The sequence below is a fragment of the Hibiscus syriacus genome, unplaced genomic scaffold, assembly GCF_006381635.1.
Source record: "Hibiscus syriacus cultivar Baekdansim isolate YM2019G1 unplaced genomic scaffold, ASM638163v2 tig00111392_pilon, whole genome shotgun sequence".
NCBI classification, from domain to species: domain Eukaryota; kingdom Viridiplantae; phylum Streptophyta; class Magnoliopsida; order Malvales; family Malvaceae; genus Hibiscus; species Hibiscus syriacus.
The window spans coordinates 841,731-866,667 of NW_024063078.1; the positions used below are offsets into that span (position 1 = coordinate 841,731).

Consider the following 24,937-nt stretch of genomic DNA (forward strand, 5'->3'; position numbering starts at 1 on the left):
AATTTTATCTCTATGATACGTTTTTATTTATTTTCACGACATATTTATCTTTCTCTCTTTCGGCATATTTTTTGTCATTAAGTCATTTTATTTGTTTAATTATCTCAGAATTGGATTTGACAACGCCTCAACTAATCAAGATGTAACTTATTTGTTATCCCATTGATCTTCCTTATTTTGGATCTTTGAATTGAATTTGAATTTGTGGTTTGCATTCAATTATAGTTTTCTCACTACATTCGACTCTGATTTGTGATTGTCTAGATTCTTTCAATAGTTTGATCCGTGTTGTGGTTCGTGCCGATGCAGTCAAATATATTCATATCTATCTTTTATTTGAGTTTTTTTTATTTATGAAATTTTAACTTTTTTGTATGATTTTTATATAATCTCAATTGATTAATTTATTATGTTAATTGTTATATGAATATATCTTAATTATATGTTTATTATAATGGTGTATGTTTTCTTTTTTATAAAAAATAAAATTAACGGATTCTGTTGATAAAAATAATATATACAAGTATATAACACAAGTGGAACTTTGATCCATTATTTTCCATTAATTTGTCAATTTAATCTATCATATTAATGGATCCAATTCAAATATGGTATTTCAGATTTTCCTTAATTAGATTTTTTACTATAATATATGAGGGGTTAATTAAATTTTATTTTTTTATTTCGAGTTATTCAAGTTTAGTTGTTCGATTCACTCGAATTATCGGTTCGATTTTCAATTTCTAGTTGAGTTGAAATTTCAAGTTACTCGAAAAAAAATAAAAATTTGGCTGACTATTTTGATAGTTTTGCGAATTTGTCCATGATTTCCTTATTCATCTAATTTCTCCTTCATTTTAATCCATTTTTTTACCAAATTTGAATCACATGTTTCTAAATCATCGTAGAATACATATGTGCTTTCAATTTTTCTTTTTGATAATATTTTTAAAATTTTCAATTTAGTCCCTCAATTTTTTATGATTTCCTTATTTCTTCAATTCATTCTTCATTTTAAGTCTATTTTTACCAAATTTAAACCACATTCTCCTATACCACTGTAAAATACCTATGTAACTTCAATTATTATTTTTCTAATAAAAATATACTCTCTTTTTATTTAATCCATTAACTTTACATTTTATTCAATTTGATCTTTTAATTGTAATTTTTTGATAATTATTTCTTCCCATTAATTCCTTGACTCTATTATACTCTCATCAATACTTTACCCTCAAAATATATTCTTTAAAATATAATATTGTAAATATATTTTATAATTTTAGATTGTATTTGATATATTAAATAATATTATAATGTGAAAAAGAATATTAATACATATATAGATATTATGGTTGGAGAAAAACAAAAAATTTGAATCAATTCTTACCCTAATACTATAAATAATTATAATAAAATTTGTATAGAAACTCGAATAACTCGACTATAATTTCTTAAACTTAACTTGACTTGAAAAATTTTAAGTTCGAGTTACAAAATATAACTCTTATATTAAAATAACTAAAAAAAAATTTACTCAACCCGATCCAATTCTCACTCCTACCCAATCCTCTTTGTCTTACTCTAAGCTTTAGTTAAAATCTAAAGACAAATGGTTAAAAACACAATTCCCGACAAAAACCGCATCTGTCAGTATTATATTCTGTGGTTAATATATGAACTTGAACAATTGTTAATCAAAATCACTCACAAATAATCAGATCTATACGCTCCAAAATGACCAAAACCATGTCTTCTCCTCTGCTTCTCCTTCTCCTATCAATCGCCATAACCATCGCCGCTGCTACTTCTGCATACCCTTCGGTGCCAACAGATTGTACCCTTTCTCTGGCGGACGATAAACTGGTTCCCGTTCGACGGGAGGTTTACGGCGGTGGGAGAATCTTCGATATCAGCCATAGATATACTGTTGATATGCCGTCATGGGGGAGCGACGACGGTCTCGGTGAGTTCCTATGGCTTCCGGCCAGCATGAAAAACGGTTCGCTGGCTAATAACTCTGTGATGAAACTGCCGACTCATACCGGCACCCACGTCGATGCTCCAGGACACATGATTGACCGATATTTCGATGCCGGGTTCGATGTCGACACCCTTGACCTTGAAGTCCTTAACGGTAAACTACATAGATTTTCTTTAGCAGTTAAATCAATGATGAAGTGAAGGTAATATGGTAGATGTTTTGATTGGCGCAGGGCCAGCGTTGTTGGTTGATGTGCCGAGGGATAGTAACATAACTGGTAATCCATCTTCGCCCTCCCTTTTATTTAATTTCAATATTTGCTTCCTACACATTTATTTTTAGAGTAAACTACACAAATGGTCCCCTGACTATAGAATATTATTTTGTTGAATACATCGATTATTAAAAGTAATAAATGATCATCTGACTATTCTTTAAATTTCAAACTAGTCATTTTTCGTTTGAAAATTATTTGCAGTCTGAGCTGGACGTTAACCTGTTGACTAAAATATGATAGAATATAATATCAGAATCTCAAATGACTATCATATCTCAATCAACATAGATGTTAATTTTTTAACGGAATAGAACGAGTTTGGAACATAATGAATAATTGAGTAACTATTTTATAACTTTTAATAATTAGAGGACTCAACAAATCAATATCCTATAATCGAGAGACCATTTATTTACTTTACTTTTATTTTTATTATCTTTTATTTTGATTTTAAAATTTATGTTCTAAACTCATAATCTTTTATCATTTTCATGATTTATGTTCACAGCTGAAGTCATGGAGTCATTGAAAATTCCAAAAGGAGTACGTCGTGTTCTTTTCAGAACATTAAATACCGATAGGTAAATTGAGCTCTTAATTTATTGGAGCAATCAAATTATTCATTTTATTGATTGGTACATTGAAGTCACTGACATACAAGTAAAAAATTAATATATTTTACACATTTAATTAAGATGGATATGGGACCTAAATCTGACCCGACCCGATCGGGTAGGGTTTTCTTAAAAAAAAAAATCGGAATCGGGTCGGTTCGAGTTTTTTTAAGTGTGATGTTCGGGTCGGGTCAGGTTCCGATTTAGGGTGAAAAATACCCGACTCAATCTGACCCGAAAAAAATATAATTTTACCTTATATATTTAAGATTAATTACAATAATACCTCTCTATATATAATTTTTTCAATTAAGTCATAATTTTTATTGAATAAAAATAATATTTTTATTATTGAATGCAAAGCGACATGTTTGTAACAATAGAATAATTGAATGACTCGTATAAAATCTTTTGAAATTAAGTGACTCATTTATAATCTTACTAATTACTAAATGACTTATGATGTAATTTACCCTTATAGTTTTAAAGGTTTTTTTCCTCTACCGAATTCAGGGGGCTTATGTATAAAAGGGAGTATGACACAAGCTACGTTGGATTTACAACAGATGGGGCAAGATGGCTGGTAAAGAACACTGACATCAAACTTGTTGGTAAGTTTTAGAATCGAATGTAAATATTAAATGTGTATTTATTGTAAAATTTTCATATATTTAAGGGTAAAGTACACAAATGATCCCTTGACTACAGGGTGTTGCTTTATTTAATCCCCTGACTATTAAAAGTTACAAAATGATCCCTGACTATAATGTGTTGCTTTGTTAGTCCATCGACTGTTAAAAGTTACAAAATGACCACTCGGCTATTCATTATGTTTTCCTTTGTCGTTAAAAAATTAATGATCGTATGAGCTAAATGTTAACATGTTGATTGAGATATGATAGTCGTTTGAGATTATGAGATCAAATTTTATCATATTCCAGTAAACAAGTTAACATCCAACTCATACTGCCATAATATTTTTAACGAACAAGGACTAATTTAGAACATGATGAATAGTTGGATGATCATTTTATAACTTCTAATAGTCGAGAGACTCAATAAAGTATTGTCCTATAATATGGGGACCATTTGTGTACTTTACCCTATATTTAAAAGGTCCTTATTAAGATTTGAATACATGTCGGGTATGAGTCAAATAATTCTATATATCTGTTGTTTGGGAGTAGGACTGGATTTCTTATCTGTTGCATGCGACGATCATCTGGTTTCAGCTCATCTCGAATTCTTTGAAAGCAGGGTAAGAAAATGTTTAAGGTCCAACTCTTTCGTTTATGTATATTTAAACAAATATTACTTTGTATTTATCACATATTAATAAAAAAAAATATTCGAACATTTAGTATCAAATTCGAATAACATTAATTTGTTGACTACATTATTTGGAAGGAAATCATTCTAGTGGAGGGCTTAAAGCTGGATGATGTACCAGTTGGATTGTACAACGTCCATTGCTTACCTTTACGATTGATTGGTGCTGAAGGATCTCCCATCAGATGCATTCTCATCAAATGATCATACATGTACTGTAACTCCTACACTCTTCTTAGTCCACCGATCTTTGTTATGCTATCATTGATTATGTTTTATCATTGTCTCAACTGCTTCTCGGATTCCCTCTCCTTCAATCTATTATTCTACTTGTTAAAACGGAAAATTCTAGAATGGATGTCACACACCAAATACATTACTAGTGTAACACACCGATGCATATCACTAACTAAATTATCCTTATTAAGTAAATATGAAAAAAATATAATGACCTATTCACAATTAATCCTTTATTATTATTTAGTTTAAATTTTGATAGCAATATAAAAAGATTATATTTTTTTATTAAAATTATAATTATTTTAAAAAAAAATTATTTGTTTAGGATCGGAGCAGTTAACTTATTTAAGTTTGTAAAATCATCCTAGAGCAACCATCAAAACCACTGCTGGCGACCCATCTTTTCCGGAAAATCACATTATTCAACCTATACCGCGGCCACCAAAAGGAAACCGGTCTTGCCTTCACCAAATGTCGCATAGCTCATGGCCACAAGCAAAACATAAAAAATTCTAGAAAAAACATTGCAGCACCCAAGAAGGTGAAAAAATGCCATCGTGCTATCGGCTCCTTCGTACCTTGCTGCGATTTAGAAAGAACATAAAAAATATAAGCTGCATGAAGCCCCCCAAGATGCGAAGTCAATCATTAACAATAAAAAGAACAGTAAATATAACTGCTTTAACTTTTCACCGGGAAAGCATCAACGATACAAATTTCGCCAATGAAGCCCAAGATATAGCATGAAACATCCAAGTTTATGCATTTTTTTATCGAACCACTGAAAATTTGTAAGGTAAAATACAAGTGGCAAGTTCCATTGTCCACTAATCTATACTTAATGAAATCGACGAATGAAAAAGGTAACTAACGTCCTCAACAGAATCAAAACAAATTTTTTTTTTAAAAAAAAAGAGAGAAGGGGATTCTCGTTAAAAACTCTCTCATAGCTTAATAGAATCGAATCAATCAAACCAACGGAAGGGGGGAAAGAGTGCTAAAAAATATTATTTCAATTCAAAAGCAAAATCCACTACAATAATAACCATGTCCAACGAACTACTAAAAGCCACCATCCAAAACAAAAGAAAATGCCTACTGAAGGAAAACAAGAAGTTCAAGCAGACTCGACCCCACATAGTCGAAATTAGACATCCCTTGAGCTATCCGAGAAGATTATCAAGAGCCAAAAGCTTCAGGATCAGCGATACTTAATGAAGAACAAGTTAGCAACCCAGAACAAACAAAAACAAGCCAGGAAAAGATGCTTCAAATCCCAGAACGAGAACCAAAACCAGTAGAGCTGATAACCCTTCAAACACAACAATCATAATGGCCATCACCACAATCCAAAGCTAGAAATAAAGAAGAAGACTAAACCACGAGAAACCAAGATTCAAAGCAAAACTAAGCCTAATCAAATTAACACCAATCACTTCGAATCCCATAACAGTTTTACAGCAAAATGACCAAAAATCAACCAATAAGGAAATCTTGATCACGACTAATACCACTCTTCGCCAGTTGATTAGCTTTACAATTGCCTTCTCTGCAAACAAAGGAAATCTTTCACAAAAATCTGTTAACGAAGCTTTTGCACCGCAAAACAACATCTTTAAAGTTCGAAGGGGTAATAGGAGGGTTGACAATCCAAGACACAGCCAAAGAAACTAGAAACAAGTTAGCAACCCAGAACCAACAAAAACAAGATGCTTCAAATCCCAGAGCGAGAACCCAAACCAGTAGAGCTGATAACCCTTCAAACACAACAATCATAATAGCCATCACCACAATCCAAAGCTAGAAACAAAGAAGAAGACTAAACCATGAGAAACCGAGATTCAAAGCAAAACTAAGCCTAATCAAATTAACACCGATCACTTCGCATCCCATGACAGTTTTTACAGCAAAGCGACCAAAAATCAACCAATAAGGAAATCTTGATCACGACCAAAAATCAACATCTTTAAAGTTCGAAGGGGTAATAGGAGGGTTGACAATCCAAGACACAGCCAAAGAAACTATCGGATTCTAGCATGAGACTATAAGAAGAATACCACCTGCAAGAAGAGAAAGCAGTGCAGGCCTCCAATAGAGCAATCAGCTCAGCTCCAGTTGGATCCATCAAACCGATGGATTTTGAGAAACAAAAAAAAAATGAAACTCCCTGATAATCTCTAAGTATACCCCCAATGCCAGCTTCATCAAACTGACCAGTCACGGCAGCATCGGTATTAAATTTTAGTGTCTTCAAAGGCGGAGCCACCCACGAACCAGCTGCCGAGGCTGAACCTACAACAACGACGAATTGAAGAGGAAATCAGAATTAATTTTAGGGTAAATTACAAATGTTTTTACTAAGCTTTATTTTTTCTCATATTTCACTCACTGTATTTTAAACGTTTTCAATTTAATTACTAAACTTTATACATTGAATTTTTTGTCACTATGTCGTTAAATATTTAACAGTGTTATGACATAGAAACTTATATCAAAACAAAGTAGTTTTGAATCTCGAAAAAAAAAACAAATTTGGACCAAAACAACGACGCTTTGGTTTAAATAAAAAATATTTCTTTTCTTTTCTTCCTTTTTCTTCTTCCTCCTCTTCCCATTTCTCTCCATTTTCTATCCTCAACTTGAACGAACTTAAATCTCGATTATCACGTCAGCATCGTTGTGACAAAAATCGAAATCACGAATTCTTCGATTTTCTCTTGTTTCTTGCGTTGCTTCAATTTACTTCTTCAGTGGCATTCTCTTCCAAACAACTTTCAAAATATCTTGTAGAATTAGGTGTCCACTCTTAAGGTATGGCGACTGACTTATCTTTTTTTATTTTTTCCTTTTTTGCATCATCTTGTTCGAAGCAAAAATTTGTTGGGTTTTGATTGCTCTGATTGGGTATGGTTCTTTTTTAGTTGGGATTGAGTTTTTGATTAGAAAAAAGATAACAGAACCAAAATGCAATAATGATAGTATCTGAAACCTCGAGACACCGCTACGTGTGTGTGAATCTTCTTTATCGCAATCTCACAATGCTATTGCTTTGGGCCATGAAATCAAAATATCAGTCCGAACATCTAATCGCTACAGCTTTGGAGGGAAATGAGGGCCTTTTCCATGTTGCTTTTGCATAGTTGATGTTGTCAATGATGATAATCGGCATTGATTTTTTGTGCAACTAAAATATGCACTTTCAATTTTCCAACTAGACAAGTTAGGTCGATTGTCTGATAGAGGGATTAAAAGGGGATTTTAGTGGTTCATGTACCGAAGAAGTTCTTCAATTTATTATCACGTATTTACATTATGCTACTCGTACTTGGTCATGGGTCTCCAACGAAGGTGACCGACAATGGTTAGAATAATGATCGGTGTGGTAGTCGAAATCTGAGTTTATTGGGGTTGAGGAGCGAAATGGAGAGATAAGGGAAGAAGAAGAAGAAGAAAGAATGAAATATTTTGTTTACTTCAATGGTGGAGAAGAAATGAAAGAACCCAATCAACAATTCAAAAGCTAATAAAAAATGCCATGTCATTTTTTATTTTATTAAATTATAAATCTTATGTGGCAGATTATAATACTAGAATAAGTTACGTAATCACTTTGTTAATAAGAAAACGGTCGAGTAATCAAAAAATTCAATGTACAAAGTCTAGTGATTAAATTAAAAAATTTTAAAGCACAATAAGTAAAATAAAAGAGAAAATAAACTTGGGTGGGGTGAACAGATTTACATTGGCTTTCAGATATACATGAAGCATGTGAGAATGATTTTTGAACAAAACAAGGGAAATTTGTTGGCTGTGTGTAGGGGTGTTTAGATCTAATTCGATCAAAAAAATAATTGAAAATTGATCTAAAAACCCGATAACCGAAAGAAACTGAAACCGATTAAGTGTGTTTGGTTTTTTTTTAAAATCGATCAATTCGGTTCGGTTTCGGTTTAAAAATCCGAAACTAATCCGAACCGAACCGATATCTATTGCTATAAGTGTTTTCATATTTCTTGTATAGTTGACTTTCCTATTAAGACTATTGAATATATATAATATAGGTCCCTAAAGCTGTAACCAAATTATTGAAAATGCAAGAGATTCTTTTAACTACTATTATGTCGATTTACAAATTCTAGATGCAAGGATTTTAAAGTATTGTATTTTTTCCTGCACATTGTTTGTTCATCAAGAATTTCCAGTTTCCAAGGGAAATTAACCCCCGACTTAAAGCACCGCCTTAAGAATTCCAAGCTTTCGACAAAACAGACTACATGAACTCAATTACTAGATTGAGAATAACAAAACAATACCTGTGTGCAAGTCCTCGTGACCAAGCTGATATTGTTCCTTTTATGTTCATCAACGATATTTATTCGATCGATGTTAGCTTAGGATGTGAAATGGTGAAACTGTTTGACCCTTTAGGCAGTGTTGTTGCTTTGAATTATTTTGAAAAATTAAAATCCAAAAACCGCACAAATCCAAACCGAATCAAACCGCACTTAATTGGATCGGATCGAATTTTTTTTAAAAACATCCAAACCGTAAACATTTATACGTTCGGATCGTATGAATTTTTAACCAAAAATCGATTCAAACCGACCGCGAACACCCCTAATTGTGTGCAATGCAAAAGGCAACAACATAAGTAATCGACAGTCAGTTGTTTTGCGATGTTTGGTGAAAATAACTAGTTTCCTCTTCGTATAGCTCTTTGGTGGCAATATATGTTGAAGAACACAATTTTTCGATGATAAATAGGATTGTCAACGATTGATTTTGATGGTTGTTGATGGGATGAATATACAAATTTATATAAATTAAGTGTTTAAATCTTAAATAAAAATTCATAAAATAATTATAATTTTTAATTAAAAATATAATTTAATTATACTCTTATTAAAATTTAAATTAAATAATAATAAAAGATTAATCGTAGATATACAATTATTATTTTTCATATTTATTTAATAAAAATAATTTAATTAGTGGTTCGGTGTGGGACATATACTCTAAACTAATCTTGTTAAAATATATTTCTTCTCAATGAAACCAACATCAAAGATGAGCTTTTTTTTTCTTATACAAAATTAAAATAAGATGATTAAATTGCGAAATTTAGTACGATGGAGGGTTAAATATTAAATTAAACCTTCAACTCTTTGTCTAAAAACAAATGCTCGGAACAACAAATTTCCCTACAGCAGTGGAATCTGTCACTATATATAGTTAAGACTTCAGCTACTGCAATAATTATTTTATCTACTTCTCCAAATTGCCAAAACACTATGTCTTTTCTGCTGCTTCTCCTCCTCTTACCCGCCGCCATCGCCGCCGATTCTTGTCCTGCGTACCCTTCAGTGACGACGGACTGCACTTTTTCCACGGCTGATGAAAACCCAGTTCCCGTCCGACGGGAAGTTTACGGCGACGGGAGAATCTTCGATATTAGCCATAGATACACCGTGGATATGCCGTCGTGGAGGAGCAAAGACGGTCTGGGTCAGTTCCTTTGGCTTCCGCTCAGTATGAAGAACGGCTCCCGGTCCAATAATTCTTTGATGAAACTTGTGTCGGTTCATACCGGCACCCACGTCGACGCGCCGGGCCATATGATTGACCGCTACTTCGATGCCGGGTTCGATGTCGACACCCTTGATCTTGAAGTCCTCAACGGTAAACTAAATGGGTAAACTATAAGAATAGTCACTTTTATTTTTGTTCTGATCCATTTTAGTCATCGATTTAAAAATTAAGTATATATAGTATCTAACGATATCGATCCGTTAGATTTTAGTCATTAACATTATTAATCCGTTTGATTTTAGTACTTTCGACCATTATATATTCACATATTCGATAAGGGTAAACATTGACGGACCAATAATGTTAAAAATTATTTAATTTTAATTTTTAAATCGGTGACCAAAATCGAATAATTATTAAACAAAAGATACTATTTGCATAGTTTAACCTAAACTAAACATCCATGAGCTTATTTTTATGTTCAAATTGCATGGAAGACCCCAATAATATACTGTTTTAGTGATTTAGTCCTACTATAATTTAATCATTTCTAGTTAGTATTCTACTTTTTTGGAATAAGTACCCGTATACAATCCATGGTCTGACTAATCCATCGAATAAAATCAACGATTTAATGACAATGTTTAATAATTTTATCCGATTAACTTCTCGATTTTATAAGAATTGGATTCCTATAAATAAAAATTGGGTGATCTACGAAGTTAGTACTTAAACTATCAGGTTTGCTCCGTTTTATTTCCTAAACTTTCAATTATTTTAAAACCATATCTAAAGTTTAGTTTTTGTTTTATTTTAGTACCCGCCGTTAAGTTTTGAAAAAAATAGAGACTAAGTAACAAAACACATTTAGTACCTAAATCATACTAAAGTTTTGAGAAAAATTGAAAATTTTGGTATTAAAATGGATCAAAAACTGATAGTTTTGGTACTATACGCATTAAGTTTTTAACAATGTATATTAAAATGAAACAAAAAGTAAACTTTAGGTATGGTTTTGAAAAAATTGAAAGTTTAGATACTAAAACGGACTAAAACTGATAATTTAGGTATTAAATGCATAATTTACCATAAAAATAGGGGGACTGAGTTCTCTGTTTTGGTAAATGTTTGATTGCCGCAGGGCCAGCTCTGTTGGTGGATGTGCCGAGGGATAGTAACATCACCGGTACCGATCTCCAGCACCATTTTTCTTAAATTTGAAGTTCAATTGTTCAGCTTTTTGTATGATCTGATAGTAACTAACAATATCATGTTTTGTTCTTTAACTTTTTGCAGCCCAAGTGATGGAGTCTTTGAACATTCCTAAAGGAGTGCGTCGTGTTCTTTTCCGGACATTGAATACCGACAGGTACCGAGCTTACTTCAACGCTGAAACACTTTGTTACATGCTATTTTATACCTGGATTTGATGGTGAGTATCAGTACGAGTACATATCGGAAGTTACTTGCTATGTTACCCGGTTTTGATGGTAAGGATAAGAGTATGTAAGGAACATGTATACACACAATTCATTTCTATGGAGTTTGAGATTATGTATTGGTTTTTGTTGGACATCGTTGAAGACTGGAGTAAATTTAAGATAAATGAAAAGTTTTGATTAACATAAATTTGATTTAACTGTAAGATCCCTGAATTTGACTTTCAGGCGACTTATGTTTAAAAGGGAGTTTGACTCGAGCTACGTTGGATTTACGACGGACGGGGCAAGGTGGTTGGTAAAGAACACCGACATCAAACTTGTAGGTAAGATCTACGTTACTTGAATTTCAGTGCGAGTGTCTGATACATGTAATTTTTGAAGGATCCTTGGAGTTTCATATCTTAGTATCCATATTTATGTATAGAAATGAAGATGTAGGATTTAGGGTAAAAGAGTTTTGAGGTGTGTTGTTAACTTCATGTCGTTACATAACTTCGTTGCTCGAACCAAACAAGCTAAGCTCCGAACTCTGCATTACTCGATTTTGAATTAGTGCATTGGTGTTGCTACGTCCGTTTCCTTGCGAAAAAAGTAATCATAGTGGTGAACTTGGAAATGCAGGCATCGATTTCTTATCCGCTGCATGCTACGATTATTCGGTTCCAGCTCATCTTGAATTCTTTGAGGGCAGGGTAAGGAAATGGTTCTTCAAAATCATATAATTTTAGAACTTGTATGTGTCTCTCAATTATCAATTCGATTACTATTTACATACTCATGTCCGGACCCTTCGAGCAACGAGACATTTTGTTACTATTTACATACTCGTATCCGACACTCGCAGAAAATCATTTACAATATCATTGAATGTGATGCAGGAAGTCATTCTAGTGGAGGGCCTGAAACTTGATGATGTTCCCGTTGGAATGTATAACGTCCATTGCTTACCTTTAAGGTTGCTTGGTTCCGAAGGATCGCCTATCAGATGCATTCTCATCAAATGATCACGCCTAGTGATTTTGATTATGTTGCTCGGCCTATTTATTTTTCTTAAAATATCAGACACATCGCCGTTGTGTTTGTTAGATCGAACTCGATCGAACTTGATGATGTTCCTGTTGGTATGAATAACTCTACTCGACTCTTGTCTAATTAACGATTCAATACGCTTAGGTTGGTGGTGTTGTAAAACATATCGAGTCCAACAAAACAGAAGAAATGAACAAAAGATACCAAAAATCTTCCACAAGCTGAAATTTATAAACAGTAATATACAATGGCTATAACAGTGTTCTAAGTTTTTGTTTCCGAAGATATTCGGACATAATCCCAACCCTTTCTGAAGATATTTGAACATAAGGAACTTCGAGTTGGAATGTCCCCTTGCCGGCGGTTTTAGTATGGTGGTCGTGGACAGAGACCTGGAAAAGAACCTGTTTAAAAGCGGAACAGAACCGAACTTCAGTACTACATTCAACGTGTAAGTAGTAACATCAAAAGACATAAAATGTATGAAATTACCTGGCGGATAATAGGGTGAGGTTGGTGGATACGTAGACGGAGGATACGACGAAGGTGCCGGTGGTGGAAGGTATGCGGAAGGCAGAGGAGGATATGCAGAAGATGGATGAGGGTATGCGGATGAAGGATATAATGGATATGGTGATGGAGATGGGTATGTTGTAGCTGGTGGTGGATAAGAAGCTGAATAAGTTGGAGGAGGCTCCGAATATTGAGGAACTTGTGGTGGAGGAGGAGCTGGATATGGTTGTGCTGTTGGAGCATATGCCGAGGCTTGGTGCTGCAACAATCCGAATAACCATTTAGTTCCCACTTGTTCGAATAATGTTGACGGAGATGATGAATTGAAGTACAATATATTGAACTTACCTTGGCATTTGCGTAATGCATTATGAGCCGCACTTCTCCAGCATTAAATAGTAGGTGACAACAGATGCTGAAAGATTGCAACAAGGATAACCGGGAAGCAGGGAACATGATATGAACTTGACAAATCAAAAGCTAAAACTATATTCGATTTATTTGGTTTCGAGAAGCCAATAAACAACTGCCGCAGATGAAAATGATCGAACCTCGATAAGAAACGCGGAGCATAAATTGAAGTAATAACCAACCAATTTGTCAAAGCCGAATGACCACAAACCGAACGAGAAAAATGATTATTTAACATCAAAAACTGTATTACGACATTAACATGAACATGAACTAGAAACAGGGTTTCATATCCGATATTGCTAACCATTCAAAGTGATTGCTATACGATCTAGTTTATGAGATTTAAGCAAATATTGATCTCAAGTGTCTTCAGCGTATTCGTTGAAACTTATCTTGTTCTAATACATGAATCATGATAAATGCCACCATTCCTGAGATGCATAGAGAAATATAAACAAGGTTTCATGGCCCGTATTGTTAAAGCATGAAGAGTGATTGATATATGATCGAATTTACAAGATAGAGGAAACATCAGTCTCAAGTGTCATTGGACTATTCATCGAAACATATCTTATTCTACTACATGATAAAGGCCACCATTCCAGAGATACATAGAGAAATATGAACATGGTTTCATGGCCCATATTGCTAAAAAGCTAAAGCACGAAGAGTGATTGCTATACGATCGAATTTACGAGATAGAGGAAACAGAGTTCCATTAGATTATCCGTCAAAACATATCTTATTCTACTACATGCTAAAAGCAATCGATTTCGATCGTTTAACTGCCGGTTTTAGTCTGGAGTGGCCAAGGAGCATAATCATAACCCTGAGAAAGAACCTTATTCAATTGAACCCTATAAACCAAAAATCCCCCAACAACAACGAACAAGCATTAGAACAAAAAACCAGTAAGAACATATTTCTCAAAAATCAAAAGAGTAAGCAATTCGAATCCGAATGCCGAGTTCCTTACTTCCCACTGCCAAAAAAATCATCGAAAGTCAAAGTATTGCTGTTCCAAAAAACAACACTGATCTCTCTAAAGCCCTTCAATCAAATTGAAAGTGAATCTCTCTTGGAAAACAGGCGTTTTGCCACCATCTAGGACGATACTATCATGAAATGTTTGAGGTTTTATTACCTTGCTCTCTAGTGAGTTTTGGACGTGATTCAAAGACCCAGTAAGATTAGGAATGAACAAGGGACTTTAACTCGGCGGGTTTTGACCCGATCTTATCATGTCGGATTTTTTTTTTTAAAAAATAGATTCAGGTTGGATCGGATTCAGGTTGGATCGGGTTCAGGTTTAGGGTTAAAGAAACCCAACACGGGGAAAAATAATTTTACCTTATATATCTAGAGATAATTGCAATAATATCTCTTTCTATATTATTTATTTCAATTAAATTCTTACTTTTTATTAAATATAAGTAATATTTTTTGTAAATATACTATTTCAGATCGGATCGAGTTTGAGTTTTATATTAAAAAGACGGTCGGATGAAGGTGCATATTTTTTGGATTGGTTCGGTGGAGGGCATATAATTTTCGGTTAGGTTGAATTGACCAGAAATCCAACTCAACCCGACCCAAAGAAAGAATACTTATCGCGATTTACTTCTGGATATTGAGACGTTATACGATTATGTAATTAAGGGTTTAACAATGATGAGGACCAAATTGACGTTGAATGGTACAATTAATATGAAATGGAGACAAATTAAGTGATGCCTGTGATGCACAACAGTTCCCCATTAAGGGATAGTGCTTGGGTTCGATTCCCTCCAATTCACCCTTCAATGTCAATTTGGTCCTTCGAGCTTTGCCGACTTTACAATTCAATCCTTAACCGGGTCATTGTGCTGTGCTAGACGGCCAGAGGTACAATCTGTGGGACAATAACCTAGTCTGATGCTTCTTCAACAAGAACATGTTTCCGAGTATCTAGGCTTGTTCACATGGTTATACACTTATAAGATTCAACACATACATCCGATATGCTTCCCTGTTAGACTAATTGTTCCATTTTCTTTTTCTTTTGGATTTAGTAGTGGTTATGAATATGCAATGACAACTAGCCTCTCATCTGATGTCCCGGTAGGATATTTTTCATGGGCCGAGTATGATATCATGGCGCCGGTAATTCTAAAGACCGAAAAAGCCCTTGCAGCTGCTTTCGTTTCTAACTGTGCTGCCCGCAACTTCCGTATTCGAGCTCTTGTCGGGCTCGAAAAGGAGAATATCAAGATAGATTCTTATGGTAAATGCCCTAGAAACATCGATAAGAAAGGTGAACTATAAGTGATTCATGTTTATGTAATTCGCATGTGTCCTATAGGCGATCCATGTTTATGTTTCCCCGAGGTTTCGTCACGAATGTCGTGTAAATTCGCAGTGAACAAAGTCGAAGCTCTGAAACGCTACAAGTTTAGCTTGGCTTTCGAGAACTCCAACGAGGAGGATTACGACACTGAAAAAAAAATTCAGTCCCTTGTTGCGGGTATTAACATTACTTCGATCCGGCCTTGAAATTTCCAATACCCGTTTGTGTTTTTCGTGTCGAACCTGAAAGTCCGATATGATCTGGCTTTCGGTTTCATCATCGGATTAATGGAAACATTAAAATTTTGTAGGAAGCGTACCTGTGGTGGTAGGTGCTTCAAATATCGGAGACTTCTCTCCTTCTCCTGGTTCACATTTACATATAGAGGAATTGGGGGATGAGAGGGTTGCAGAAAGAATGAAGTACCTTGCAAAAGATGCGGATGCTTATAATCAATCACTAAGGTGAATATGTTAAGTTATACCATCTCCCCTGCTTTCTCTGCTGATGGGATTATTTATACTTCGGTTTTTGCATGCGCGGATTCAGGTAGAAGTACGAAGGGCCGTCGGATTCTTTCAAGGCCCTATTGGATATGAGTGCAGTTCATTCATCGTGCCGTTTGTGCATTCACTCGGCAACCATCTTCCGGGAGGAGGAAGAAGAAAAGAACCCCGACATCCAGAAAAGACCCTGCAAGTGTGAGACGGGATCGGAAACTGTGTATCATTTATATGTAAGAGATCGAGGGAGGTTCGAGATGGACTCCATTTTCTTGAGGTAGTAGTTCCTCCTCTACTCTTTTAGCTATTATTAGTACATTGTTGGGAAATCCTTATTTCCGGCATTGACGAGCAGGTCCGGAAGCTTGAGTGTAGAGGCCTTGGAGGGTGCAGTTATTAAGCATTACGAGTCTCGGAAACACGAACCAATCTGGAAATGGGAAAGACCCGAAAGTATTCGAGGAGATGGAGATGAACTGAAAGTATACAGAATATATCCTGTGGGGTTGACACAGAGAAGCTTTATATACATTCAAGTTAAAAAATGATGCTTCTTAGGAATCACATCCAAACAAACCCTTGTGCTAAGTTTGAAGTCATATTCGTCTAGATGAATAAATAAACTAAATTTTATTTAAAATTATATGGCATTTATAATTAAAATAAATAAATATAAAAATTTCGAATGATCAAATTAAGTAAAATTAGAGTACTAAATTGTAAAAGAACAAATTTATTGTTAAAGGAAAATTTGAAGTTAAAGATCAGTTCTCACAACAATCCAAGCTTCTTGAACAATAAACAAAGCATGAAATGTAGTCAAAACAAACCCTAAAAACCCATGTTACTCGTACTCGAGCAATGGATACAAATGTGCATATGACATGGAGTTTCTTTTTCATATATTTTGGAAAGTACTGTGTTGGGCAGATGTCATCGTCTACCGGAGAGGCTGATTGAGCTGACTTTCATTGGAGTTGCCACAACCAGTGGAGCTTCAGGTGAGTTACTGACAGCAAAGTTGTCGTGCATGAATCGGCTCTCGACGATAGATTCATCCTTCAATACGATCTTGTAGCAATAACAGCTCTTGAGACCCTGTTGATTCCGATAGCATTCGTGAGCACTGCTCTTCACTTGCTGGAAATCCCATATCACACTGAATTTCCCCACCGTCGCAACCAGGTGCCGCTCTTGTTTACCATTTTCAGTAACCTGCAGAGAGTTGGATACACGAATCAGATCCGAATGTAAATGAATGGCATGCGTTATGGATGTAACAAGAGGTAGCAACACAGTGGTCATTTGAACTATCCAACGTTGATGAATCACAGGAGAATGGAGGAGATCATTTGTTTTACACAACTTAAAACACGCACAATGGCCTAGCCTAAGCATTTCTAAAGCATGTAAATATGGCAATGCGTTACGAAACTTTGAGTTCACGAAACATCAAATGATATGCAATTATTCACAACAAACGAGAATCAAAACATAGAGGAACAGTAAACGAAGTTCATCAAACTTCAACTAACAGTAATAAACAGTATCATTGCAAACAATTAATGAAGGAATGACTTGATCTTACCCATGAGAAATGGCCACCATGAAACTTGTTATTGTTCCCAGCAAGATGCGAATCAAGAGGAGTCAACTTCAACAGTCTGGGTGCTGGAATTTTATTCCCCATTCTACCACCGAACCCGGTTTTCATCTTCCCTTCTTTATCAGTGAACAGTGTGCAAATGAGGATCAGATATGTATCAGTCGTACCCAAAACCCACTTCCCATCATAGGTGACATCTACGTGAGTTATTGGTGACCCGAGTCCAGGAAATGCAGTTTTGGCCTGCCTCATTGATGTCTTTGAATACAACCTGATCTTCCCATCAAGTGATCCAACCACAATCGATCCATCGCCCGTACTAGCAAAGCACTGAAAATTTGTCCCTCTCGAGAACTGATGCCCTTGTGTCCAGTGCAAAACAGGTGAATCACTTGTGGCAATGTTCTGAACCATCCCTTTTCGATCTCTCATATCCCATTGGCACAATCTATTATCGTCCAAGCCTAAAAAGGTCGACTCCGATGGATCCAATTGTGACCCTTTCGTATCATTGGTGATATCTCTCATGGAAACATCAACCCCATCTTTCTCAAACTTCCACTCTGTAACAATCTTCCCTGTCTCAATATCAACCTGCTTAAGCCCGTTAGCATTAGGCTTCCCTTCCTCCGCCGGACTCATAAGCATCATATTTGTCTCGGCCCTCATTAACAGCCCCTTTTTTGGAGTTGAATTGGATGAATTTCCCCCAATCCTCGAACTGCCAGCATCAAACTTAACACAAATACCTTTAGAATTAATCCCATGGTTAAAGTTCCTATAAACCTGAACACCCAAATCATTGACCAAGAAACTATTATCCAAAGCACCCAAAGCCAAACTCTGGACACCTCCATTAGCAGCTTCCTCAAACTCCTCCATCAATTCTTGACTCCTTTTAACCGGAGTTGAATCCGAGCTATGATCTTCTGCATCTTCCCACACAGAATCATCAGCTGCCTCCGGCTTCATCCATCCAATAAACTCCTTCCCATAGACCTTAACCTTATTCTCTTCCGTAGCTTCCATATCATAAACATTCTCAAACAAACAATTCTGAAATTGGGTAACGAAATTCCTATACTCTTCATCCGATAAAAACTTCAAAGCCCAAACAGCTTTATCAACAAAATCGACTCGTTTTTTATCCCCAAACATTTTCAATTGCATTTCGGTCGAAACCTTAGCCTTAACTTTTGAACCGACTTCCAAAAACCAACAGGACACATCATCACCATCATCGCTTATCTTAGTGAAACGATAATAAGTGAGTTTTTCAGAGATTACCCATTTGGCTTTGGGAGTGTTTCCACCTATGTGATGGTAAAGCTTCACCGGGTTTTTGAGATTGGGGCTCGATTGTTGAGGAGAATTGTATTTCAGTCTTAGGGATTTGAGCTTAGCATCGATATCATCGAGGCCTTTGCTAGTACCTGAAGAGGTTGAAGATGAAGATTGGGCGTTTTGGTGATCGCTTAAAGCGTCGTCGTATTGCTCTTCTTCCTGTTCTTCCTCTTCGTAGTCTTCTTCGGATTCTGAGTCAGTGATTCGATCTTCCCTGCTTTGTGAAGTTCCCATTTTTGGATCTTACTGAATTTCGCAAATAATTTGAACTGAAATTTCCTTTTTGAGATTTCAGAGCTTATGATTTGCGATTTCAGAGAAACGTTGGAGGCGATTACTCAATTTATAGACCCGACTTTGGCGCTTTAGTCACGGGCTATTACCGGTCACAACATCTTTTTTTTTTTTTTTTTAGTAAATTATGCATTTAGTATTTAAAATATTATTTTTTGAAGGATTTCAGTATTTAAATTTTTAATTTTTTTAAAATCATAATTAATGTTTAGTTTTTATTTCAATTTAGTATATTGCAGTTAAAAATTTAACGGGTGATCTTCACGTGACATTTTTTTATGGGTAAATTATATCATTTATCACTTATCTATCTTCTCACTCCTATTTTGGTCAATAAAGTTTTTTAAAATTTAATTACTTAACTTTCAAATTACTCCTAATTTAATCACTCTAACTTTCAAATTTATTTTTTTTATTTTTACTTATATATTAATAAAATAATAATAAAAAATCATGTCACTAAAATTATTAATAAAATAAATTAGAATATTGAAAATATGAGCAATTTGAAAGTTAAATAGTTTAATTGAATTTTTTTAAATTTTAGTGTTAAAACAGGAGTGAGAACATAGTTGAGTGACAAATGACGTAATTTACCCATAAAATGCTATAGTTAAGTTTTAAATGACCATGCATTAAAATGAAACAAAAAACTAAACGTTAGGTATGATGTTGAAAAAAATTGAAAGTTTATGTACTAAAAGGGATCAAAATTGATAGTTTATGTACTAAACGTGTAATTACCCTTCTTTATTTCACTTTTTTATTTTAAAAATTATTTGGTTTAATTTTACTTTTAATTTTATTACTATTTTATATTGTGAATCAATCATTAGATCCTCTTTTCTGTGTTTTTAATTTTGAGGTATAATTCCTTTTTGGTGGTATTTTGATGTTTACTTTTTAAATAAGATCAAAAGGTAAAGTAGATGAGAAAACTTTGAATTTAAATTCAATTGGAGGTAAAAGAAATTTTAACTATGATTTTAATTTCTCCGGTAGATAAAATTCTATATTTAATCGATCTACTTAATTTCATATAATTTAATTTATTTTTTAATAATATGATCTGTAAATTTAAATTATAGTATGGATTTTTTAATAATATATTTAAACAAATTTATTAGTGAGTTTATTTTCTTTACATTAAAAAACAATTATAAAATAAAGTTGTGTCAAGCAACTCTTCATAATTCAAAAGAAAATACCAAGTGCATTCATATTAATTAGACCCGGCAAACTTGACCCTAACCCGATTACCCGAACTGATTTGTCCGATTCAATATTCGATATTAACCCAAGCATGATGATTAAACTTGATTTGAAACCCGAATCATACCCGACCATAACTATACCCGATCCAAAATTTAGCTGAATTAATATGAACTCATATTCAATTTGACCCGAACCGAAAGCAACCCGAACATAAAATAACCTGAACTAAAATTAACTTGAACCAAAAGCAATTTGAACTGAAAAATAACTCGATATGAAAGTAACCCGAACAATATCAATATAAACTTTAATAAAAATATTAAACTTATAATTGAAAATAAAATTGTATTTCTTTATCAAATTGTCATTATAAACTTTTCATACAAAATTAATATAAAATTTTGATAACAAGTTCTAACACGCATTATAGTATTGTATTTGTATTAAATTAAGTTTAAATGATAAGATTAACAAACAAGAAGACAATATTTTTAATAATTATATATATATTTGATTAGACTCATAACCAATTCAATGCAAGTTAACATTATCGATAGTTTGACCCAAATCGAAAATCAACCGATCCGATATTGACTCGACCTGAAATCTAACAGATATGGTATTAACCTGACCCAAAAAACAATCGATCTGATATTGATCCAAACCGAAAAACAACCGATCTGATAATCACCCGACTCGAAAATTGAACCGACCTGATTTACCATACACCCGAACTAAATCCGAACCAGATCCGAACCGACCCAAATAAAATTAAATCAAACATAATCTAGAACCGAAGTGATCTGACCCCATATGATCCGACTTAAACCCGATTCGAATGACATGTTTGCCACCTCTAATACTAACTAGGGTAAATTACAAATTTCATCACTTAACTTTACTCTCTCTCCTATCTTGCTCATTGAACTTTAAAAGTTTTCAATTTCCTCACTAAACTTAATACATTGAGTTTTTTGTCACTCCACTGTTAAATATTTAATGACATTAAAACAACACCATTTAAAAAAAACAAAAAAATTCACCAAAATGACATCGTTTTACATCTATATAACAACCAATTTATAACGCTGTTAGTAAGAAAACGGCTGAGTGATCCAAAAAATCTAATGTATTAAGTTTAGCAAGAAAATTAAAAAGATTTAAAATACAATGAGTGAAATAGAAGAGAAAGTAAAATGCAGTTACTAAATTTGTAATTTACTCTATTAGTTAATTAAAGACGCCTTGCTTTCGAAAAGGTAACCGGATAACATCGGCTAGCGTTGATTTTACGTGGCGCAAAACCTTAGCAGCGAAGCAAAGCGCCACACGTAAACTTGTAAACTTGGGATAGTACGCTTAGGTAGACACGTCTTTGTCATCGCGTCGCGTTTTAAAAACGCAAAAAGTAAAAAATTAGCATCTACTAGTACGCGTTTGGATCGCGTTTAGAGAACACCCCAAAACACGAAGCTTTGGATTCCCCTCTAACAGCTTGCAACTGTTTTTTATACTAAGAAAATAAACACCAAATATGTATCGAACATGAACACCGAATATAGATGAATGAAACTGAAGTCCGAATAATATTAGTCTTAAGTTTGAATTTTAGAATGCATCGAATTAACCACAACTTTGTAGTCACAGAACTCTTAAACGACGGAAGGATGCATATACGAAACGAGAAAACAGAGAAGAGACAGCAGCTGACCACTCTCATAAAGCATCTCGAGCAGCGATCCGGCATGTTATGGCATCTGCCAGTGTGGATATGCCTAGCTCGGGGCCGGAAATTTTGTAGTGCTGAAGAATACCCAAAAGTGATAAATGGGTCATCAGAGGATAAAGGAGACGAGAGCAATAAAATCTAGAGATCGATGTCACAAACCTTTTGTATCTGAGCTTGGTCTGCTCTTCGTTCCAACTCGTCCAGATCGATCTCTTTACCATTGATAAGCTTCTCCACGGCTTTCATCTATGAGAATTCTAAATAAATTAACATGAAATTGGTGGGATACAATAAAAAGAAACACAGGGAATAGCTGGCTCAACGCAAAACACCATATGCCGATAGTATCACCTCATCAGGAGAAGCGTTAAATCGAGCTGCAAGGACATAACTTGAATTTTCAGAAATACCACATCTTTTCAAGGACTCGGTGATCTGGAAATAATCATCGTTTTTTTAGTTGTTAACTTAAATCTCAAAATAATTGAAATGTGGTCAATGAACTACAGAGTCATAAATGGTTCAAGAATATTACATGCTTAGATCCTGAGTAATTGTAAACAAGCTCAGAATGGAGTGTTCTTGTAGTCAATGACTCGCGCGACTTGGAAATAAGCGTCTTATGTGCCGCAGCTAGAACAGGAAAAACATCTGGAATCTATCTCGATCATCCATACACATGAGATCAGAGAAACTGTATGAGAAAAATATTTTTAATTTTACCAAAAATGTAAACTCGGGAATCATACAAGTGATGCATTAAGAAATGCTACTTCAGGATCAAGTGTCCCAGCTTGCATAGAGTCCAGGAGTTCTCTGCAAGAAAAGAAATAGGAACTCAGACTACAAAAGCAGTCAGTCTTTCAAATAACGTTTTCCTTTCTATTGGAATCATTTTGTATCAAACTGGGAAAAGTTAATTGTTAGGACTTGGGGTGTAAACAAGACATACTAGCAAGTTATTCGTGTTTGACATGAAAAAAGCTTCAACTCTATCATTGTCGAGCTAACTGAGTTTGAGTATTCTAGTACTTGACTTAGGTAATTTGTGAGCTTAATCGAGCTTTTATCGTTTCTAATCAGTATTAAAAATTTCCATTCAGACTCAAACTTGAGCATATGTAATTGGGCGCCAGAATTGAGCTCAAACCGAGCACGATAATCAAACTTAAGATTTCAAAATGAAACTTGATCAAGCCTGAGCCTGCCACGAATTTCAAAATTTCTTACAGTTTTGGCTCCGTTCGACTCAACTACACCATTATCAGTAACCCAATGTTAGCATATAATAAAATTCGGAATGTTCTAAGAAATCCCACCATAAATAACTTCAAGGAGTGATTTTTTTTTTGATAGGAAAATGATTGTTTATTTTTCCAAGTACTCTAAACAGGCTAATGGAAATATGGAATTAAAACCCAAAATCTCAAATTGGCTGGAATAGCCATAAAAATTCATGATTGCATTCGATTATCAACGAAACATGAGAATTTTCCAACATTTAAAAAGGATACGAAAATAACAAGAATTGGGAAGTAGAGCATAAATCTTTTACAACAAACCATTATATAAAGAGTTTCAGCTTTGAGATAAGGAATGGAGAGGGAGAAGTTACTTGGAATTGGTGACGTCGGTGAAGACGGCAAGCGAGAGAGTGTTGCCATTGATATTAAAGACCTTCATCTCTGCTCTGTGAAAACTAACAATCAGAAGCTTGACTGTGTGAGCTAGGGTTTTGGCTTCATCATCAAGCCTACCTTAAGAACCAATACGGCGCGTTTAATCTGGAAAAATTCAAAATAAAAAAAGAGAGAGTTAATTTTACCAAATCTCCCCAAACTATTACCAATTTTTAAATTAGTACTGAACTTCAAAATGTTGTGCTTGACTACTCAAACTATTGCCAAATCAGATTTAATTTACCATTAGTTATATCAAGCTATTGAATTTAAATACTCCTTGGGTCCCATCAAGTTATAAATTGATAATTTTTAAGAAAAAATAATTTAGTCTATACATATTAAAAACGAGTAAATAAGCATAATTTATTATAATGTTCAACTATGATAGGTTAACTTTAAAAAAAATAAAATTCAAATATATATATATATAATTTAAATTTCATGATTTATTCGTTTTTAAAAGATTATCAAATTTTCATCTTATTCATCTCTCTATTATCTTCGATTCAAACTTGTTAGATAACCTTATAATCTATTCAAATCCTAATTGAAACTAAAAAGTTAAATTTTTTAGATATGTCATACTCAATCGGCATATCAACTTAAAACCAAATTATATCAATCTTTAACCAAATGAATCTTTCTAACCATTGAGATTAACTGGTGATCGTTTCATCCATCAAAATTTTTGTATCTTTAAAGTTTGAAACCTGAGAGTTTTTCTTTTTAAAGAATAAATTAACTTGTCATGTTAGTATTTTATAACGGCCGCTTACAATAGTGATAATAATAAAAATAAATTAAGGAAAAAGTAGTTGTTAAGCAAATTTTTAAATTTTGTGATCAAAGTGCAAGCATTCTAAAAAT

General features: G+C 34.1%; 4 protein-coding genes and 1 pseudogene across 8 annotated transcripts; 2 read left to right on the top strand and 3 right to left on the bottom strand.

The window, feature by feature from the left end:
- Positions 1-133: 133 nt before the first annotated feature.
- Positions 134-24,137, bottom strand: LOC120160735 (EKC/KEOPS complex subunit Tprkb-like). Its single transcript, XM_039171084.1, has 8 exons — positions 24,004-24,137; positions 23,138-23,204; positions 22,924-23,046; positions 22,740-22,823; positions 22,548-22,634; positions 22,355-22,462; positions 6,210-6,216; positions 134-146 (listed from the first exon to the last, which is right to left on the bottom strand). Exons 1-6 carry the CDS (start codon positions 24,069-24,071, stop codon positions 22,376-22,378), a joined length of 516 nt encoding a protein of 171 aa, XP_039027015.1. The 5' UTR covers positions 24,072-24,137; the 3' UTR covers positions 134-146; positions 6,210-6,216; positions 22,355-22,375.
- Positions 1,695-12,579, top strand: LOC120160733 (cyclase-like protein 2). 4 transcript variants are annotated; one of them, XM_039171081.1, is made up of 6 exons: positions 1,695-2,137; positions 2,217-2,261; positions 2,770-2,842; positions 3,389-3,486; positions 4,063-4,133; positions 12,294-12,564. In XM_039171081.1, exons 1-6 carry the CDS (start codon positions 1,738-1,740, stop codon positions 12,417-12,419), a joined length of 813 nt encoding a protein of 270 aa, XP_039027012.1. In that variant the 5' UTR covers positions 1,695-1,737; the 3' UTR covers positions 12,420-12,564. The 4 variants fall into 4 exon arrangements, with proteins under 4 accessions (XP_039027012.1, XP_039027011.1, XP_039027014.1 ...); XM_039171080.1 differs by lacking the exon at positions 12,294-12,564 and adding an exon at positions 4,283-4,482; XM_039171082.1 differs by lacking the exons at positions 1,695-2,137; positions 2,217-2,261; positions 2,770-2,842; positions 3,389-3,486; positions 4,063-4,133 and adding exons at positions 9,692-10,123; positions 11,115-11,159; positions 11,270-11,342; positions 11,641-11,738; positions 12,037-12,107 and having other exon boundaries at positions 12,294-12,579.
- Positions 12,466-14,375, bottom strand: LOC120160569 (probable pathogenesis-related protein ARB_02861). The gene is made up of 5 exons (XM_039170958.1): positions 14,348-14,375; positions 14,155-14,228; positions 13,306-13,349; positions 12,583-13,216; positions 12,466-12,530 (listed from the first exon to the last, which is right to left on the bottom strand). The coding sequence occupies exons 3-5, from the start codon at positions 13,324-13,326 to the stop codon at positions 12,466-12,468; spliced, it is 720 nt and encodes a 239-aa protein (XP_039026889.1). The 5' UTR covers positions 13,327-13,349; positions 14,155-14,228; positions 14,348-14,375.
- LOC120160570 lies at positions 15,286-16,810 on the top strand (annotated as a pseudogene).
- LOC120160732 (protein CYPRO4-like) lies at positions 17,106-19,440 on the bottom strand. Of its 2 annotated transcripts, none has more exons than XM_039171078.1 (2): positions 17,789-19,437; positions 17,106-17,415 (listed from the first exon to the last, which is right to left on the bottom strand). In XM_039171078.1, exons 1-2 carry the CDS (start codon positions 19,382-19,384, stop codon positions 17,134-17,136), a joined length of 1,878 nt encoding a protein of 625 aa, XP_039027009.1. In that variant the 5' UTR covers positions 19,385-19,437; the 3' UTR covers positions 17,106-17,133. The 2 variants fall into 2 exon arrangements, with proteins under 2 accessions (XP_039027009.1, XP_039027010.1); XM_039171079.1 differs by lacking the exon at positions 17,106-17,415 and adding an exon at positions 17,468-17,703 and having other exon boundaries at positions 17,759-19,440.
- Positions 24,138-24,937: the final 800 nt, after the last annotated feature.